Source organism: Penaeus monodon, chromosome 22 (assembly GCF_015228065.2).
Source record: "Penaeus monodon isolate SGIC_2016 chromosome 22, NSTDA_Pmon_1, whole genome shotgun sequence".
In the NCBI taxonomy this organism is placed as follows: domain Eukaryota; kingdom Metazoa; phylum Arthropoda; class Malacostraca; order Decapoda; family Penaeidae; genus Penaeus; species Penaeus monodon.
The window spans coordinates 28293487-28298595 of record NC_051407.1 but is presented as its reverse complement, the minus strand read 5'-3'; the positions used below and the strand labels follow the sequence as shown (position 1 = coordinate 28298595).

The following is a 5109-nucleotide window of genomic DNA, read 5'->3' as shown; positions in this document are numbered from 1 at the left end:
CGTCTACGAAGAATTTACTCTGAGAAACGTCATCCTTAGGTAAACGGAAGTCTTTTCCTAGCCGAAGTATATGATCTGGTGTAAGAGCCTCAGGATCAGAGGCGTCACCCGGCGCAGCAGTTAGTGGACGACTGTTGAGTGTGGCTTCGACTTCACAGAACAGTGTGTGTAACCTGCTATCATCGATCCTTTGCATACCAATAATAGAGGCTAAGATTTTCCTTATAGACCTAATTTGTCGTTCCCATACACCACCCATGTGGGAGGCCATGGGAGGATGGAAAACCCACTCGATGTCTCTCCTGTGTAACGCTTTGTGTATCTTATCATCAGAAGCCCAGCTGCGTGCCTTGGCACAGATGTCCTTGTTGGCTCTCTGAAAGTTGGATCCTCTGTCAGAGAAGATCTTTTTGGGAGTGCCCCGCCTCGTTATGAATCGCATGAGGGCATTGATGAATTCATCTGTATCAAGGGAATGCAGTAATTCAAGATGTACAGCTCTGGAACTGAGGCAGGTAAAGACACATCCAAAACGCTTTACAGTTCTCCTCATGTACGTCACGTTAAATGGGCCAAAGCAGTCTACTCCAGTGTTGGTGAAAGGAGGACTATTAGCTGATATTCTTTCCAAAGGCAATTCGCCCTGTCGTTGCGTTAGTGGTTTGCTATTAACTCGGCGACAAGTGAAGCAGGTCCTCAGGATGCGATCAATCAAAGGCCGACCTGCCACTATCCAGTAATGTCTTCTCAAGTTGGCCAAGGTATGTTCCCTTCCTGAGTGCCTTGCAACAAATATGTGTACATCTCGAACAATTAGAGCTGTTACAGGGTGATCTTTAGGAAGGAGGATGGGTCTTGCACTATAATCACTATATTCACTCAGCTGGCGACCTCCAACTCGGATCACACATTGGTCATCAAGCATTGGCTCAAGCCGGTAGAGTCTGCTTTTCTTAGTAAGTTTTCCATTACAAAGTGTTTCAATATCATCCCGGAAATGAACCCTTTGTACGTACTTGATGATGGCTGTTCGGGCTGACTGCAATTCTGTCACTTTGATTTCGGATTTTTCCAGCCTAGGGCGACCTTCCTTTATCCATGCTGAGAATCGACGGAGCCAAGCTACCGCTCTTTGTAGAGCATACCAAGATGAGTACCGTGCAAGGAGCTCATCAACCCCATTGGGTTCTTTCTCTTTTAGCATCATGACTGTGCTCTCCCTTTTTACTTCTGGATCCTCACCTAGGTTATCATTGTCACTTGGCACAGGTGGCCAGGAGTCCTCGGGCAGGTCTAAGAAGCTGGGCCCAATTTTCCACCTTCTACTCATTAGCAGTCTTTGTGCAGATAAGCCTCTGCTGGCATCATCAGCTGGATTGTCTTCAGAGCTCACATGGCGCCACTGCTGAGGGGACGATACTCTGTGGATGATGCCCAACCTGTTAGCCACAAAGGTATGGAAACGTCTTGACGTGTTTCCTGATGTATTGCGAAATCATGCTGTCTGTCCAAAAACAGAGTTCCTGATCTCCAAGGAGATTTCTTTTCGTATCTTGGCATCAAACCAGCTGCCAGAAACCGCAGCACACAATTCTAATCTGGGTATGGAGGTAGTCTTGATGGGGCTAGTCTAGTGCGTGCTGTGATGAACCCGCATCGCACGAATCCACTGCATCTTGCAGCCTCACAAAAGTCACCACTGCATAACTTTAGCTGAAGCATCACAAAAATGATGGAGCTGTGCGTTTATGAGCCGTCCAATCGGAGGAAGTATACAACGTCCATGTAGAACTCCTTCATATCTCTGAGTTCCTCTAGCCACAACGTCCAATTTTTAAAATTTCCTCTGAGAGTGGGTCATCCCACCCCTTTTTTCTTGCGTACTTCATCTTGAAAAATTATCTTAGCCCTAACAGAAAAAGGGAGCTATGAATCCCAATGGGTCAAAAACAGAGCTCATGGTACTCGGGATGCCTCGCTTAGTTAGGGGTTTGTCGGGAGGAGTTACCGATATTTTTAAACTGTCATCCTTCAGTTCCATAGCACCCCTAATGCCCTGTCCATAGGCAATTTCATCTCTTGCCAGATCGATGTCTTAACACCAGGACTTCTTTCTTGCTGGGGTATTCCACCATCACATTTTTTAGAATTGGACATCCATTTTGTTAAAGGGAAAACCCAAACCCGTTTTTAAAGTTTCTTGTAATTCTTGAACATAGATTTTTGGCCTCATTCTCAGATTCAGTAACAGCAAAAGATCATCAACATAGAAACACCTTTTGGGGCATTACTGGCCCTTGCCCCACCTTCCCCCAAAGGTTTTTAAGAAGAGCAAAGGCAGCACACGCAGGGCTCCAGACTCCGCCGAAAGATGCCTAGTCCATTCGGTATGGGATAGGTGGCCTTGCAAATTTCACCCTGTGGCCACCAAGGAACCGTAAAACGTCACGATCCTTTGGATCTACCAAAACTTGATGGAACATGGCTTCAATGTCTGCAGACAGTGCGACCCTCCCTTCTCTAAACGAATGAGGATGCCTAAAAGGTCATTTACCATATCAGGTCCTTGCATAATTTTTGATTATTTAGAGTAATCCCATTGAATTTGGCACACAATCAAAGACAACACGTGTCTTCTCAGGCTTATTTGGGTTAAACACTGGATGATGTGGGAATACCATGTTTTTCCCGGGATGAACTCTCCTCTCGGGAAACCCCTTTTCAGCATATCCCTTTTTTACCATTTTCTTCCCTCTCCTTGACATAACGTCCTTAAGCCCTTTATCACGGTAAACCTGGCCTTCAGTCCTGCTAATCTCCTGAGCGCCATTGATAAGTTGTCTGGCATGGTAAGGTCTCTTTCCCTGAAGGGTATTGGAAATTGGGTGATGGTTTCCAGTTCTGTTCCCTTCTCTTTTCCACATAGTTATAACCTGTTGATCTTTCCACCGACTGTCCTCTTTTATCTGGGTCTTCACCCCCATCTATCTCCCAGAACCGCTTGATTGCCCTTTTCCAACAAAGGGCATTGAAGTTTATTCTTTGGGACTTCTTCCACAAAGCGCCAAAACTTATAGCCTCGCCCTTTTTTCAAATCTAGTGGACCATTTATAGACCATCCCAAATTTGTCTTGATTGCAAATGGCTCCCCACTTTGTCCTCTCCGGACTTCGATAGGTGTCAGTGCTTGAGGGGATCCTGTCCGATCAACATTCTACTGATAGATGTTTCACCTGTCTGTGCATATGTGCTAAGTCTTTCAAGTGCACCCACTGAGCTGTCCCTTTTCTGGATCTGCTTTGGTCTCCATTAGACTTTCAGGTAGGGAATCCATGACAATAACTTCTGTTAGCCTTAAGGGAGTTGTCCTTTTCCATATAAACCCGTGACCATTAGCTCAACCATGTTGACTCTTGCTGATCCTTATTTAAAAAGGGGGGCAATTACCGTGGTTGCCTCTTTTCTCTTTGCCTTAGCCGCTCCACAATTTTCCTTTAGCAGAATGAACGGGTACTGCCAGAGTCCAGTAAAGCACAAGTTGTAATCCTTGGTTTTATAAAGGTGTCTCCAGACAGAACAACTGGCACTATGGGCATGCTATCCTTTTCTCCCTGCCTATGGTATGGGTCACCCAGATCTTTTGCGATAGTCAGTTATCGTTTTGTTCCACCTTTGAGGCCCCAGTCCCTTTAAAACCGTTCAGTGGCTCCGGCTCTCTACGACCTGGTTGTCTGGTGAGGTTTCATGAACCATCTAAATGACCCTCCCTTTCAGTTTGTCTACACCACAAGGCCGTGCTCTGCAATCCTTAGCCATATGACTCTCCTTCAGACAAACAAAACATTTTTTCCCTTTTGCCCTCACAATCTTTCTGCGATGGTCCACATGCAAAACTCTGAACAATCACACAAAGAAGTGTATGATTCTCCCCACCTAAACGGCATCTGTTTGTAACACCCCTGCTCCCGATGAATCTTGTGGGGGGTTCGCTTTGTGTAAAAAGAGACACTTTCCCAGTGTGGGGTTTAATTGGGTACTTTGATTGCGCTTCATTCCAGCAGACGTACCTTCCCTTTGAGTCTCCTTGGTTCCAAAGTATAATCTCTGGGGCTCTGTGTTGTAATTTTCTTTAAGGACGATTCATTTTCTATTCTCTTGGTTTCTCTTTCCAGGAAATTCAAAACTCCTTTATATGCTAGTGCGTTCACCCCTTTTTCCTGTCCAAAATACACTCCAACGGCTTTTTCATGGCATCATCCAATCTCAATATAATGTCTCTGATTGTTTTTTTGGGCGATTGTCAATTTTCAGTCAGTTTGTCCAGTTTTCCGCAAAAGAAATGAAAGACGTCAGTTGGGGACACATTGTAGAGAGTGCCCGGTAATCATTCTCTCTTATTTTTGGGTCCTCTAATTAACTTCTCCCGTGATTGATTCATGTACGTATTTTCATCACCAAAACTTTTGTCTAGTATTTTTAGCGCTACTTTGAGACCCCTCCCTTCTGGGAATGCCATGCAATGAGATATGAGTTTTTGAATCTCCCATTTGCAAATGGTGTATAACTGGTTTTATTTGTGCATGGCTGAAGCTGATGTGTCAAGAAAAATTCTTGAAACTGTCTCCTGAATGCCCAATAACTCTCGGTGCTGCCATACTTAAAGGGTTTGGGAGCTTGCTTGCATCAGTCGTACGGTTTTTAATTATGCTCCACTGCCCTTTTTCGAGCGTGCGTTGCGGTTTATTCGCCTTCCCTTCTCATTCATTCTTGAGCCTCGCACTGCACTGTCATGGCTCCGCCCTCCTTTTTTCCTTTCTTCACGATTCTTGCCCTTTGTCCTGCTCGTCCCTGTTTTAATTTACCACCCATAACCACATCATTGGCCCTTTTCACTTTCTTCACGCCTTTTTTCGTACCACAAAGCCTTTTCGAGCCTTTACGGCCTACTTGTCCAGGGAAACACTACGTTTTCTCACATTCGCAGCCTTAATTTTCTTATTAACGTCCTCTCCTCATCACTCGAGGACCCATTGTAACATCACTCCCTCATTTTACGCTTGGTTGCGTGCCCAGTGATTATTTCCTCACAAGATGAGGGTCCCCCTTTTA

The 5109-nt window shown here is 45.1% G+C and overlaps 1 protein-coding gene across 1 annotated transcript; it reads right to left on the bottom strand.

Annotated features, from left to right (window-relative positions):
• Positions 1 to 19: 19 nt before the first annotated feature.
• On the bottom strand, positions 20 to 1889 carry LOC119587407 (the record flags this gene model as incomplete). Its single annotated transcript, XM_037936145.1, is given in 2 exon segments — positions 20 to 1479; positions 1826 to 1889. Coding segments are annotated over 2 exon segments (1524 nt in total), but the record flags the coding sequence as incomplete, so codon positions are not given.
• Between the last annotated feature and the right edge of the window lie 3220 nt (positions 1890 to 5109).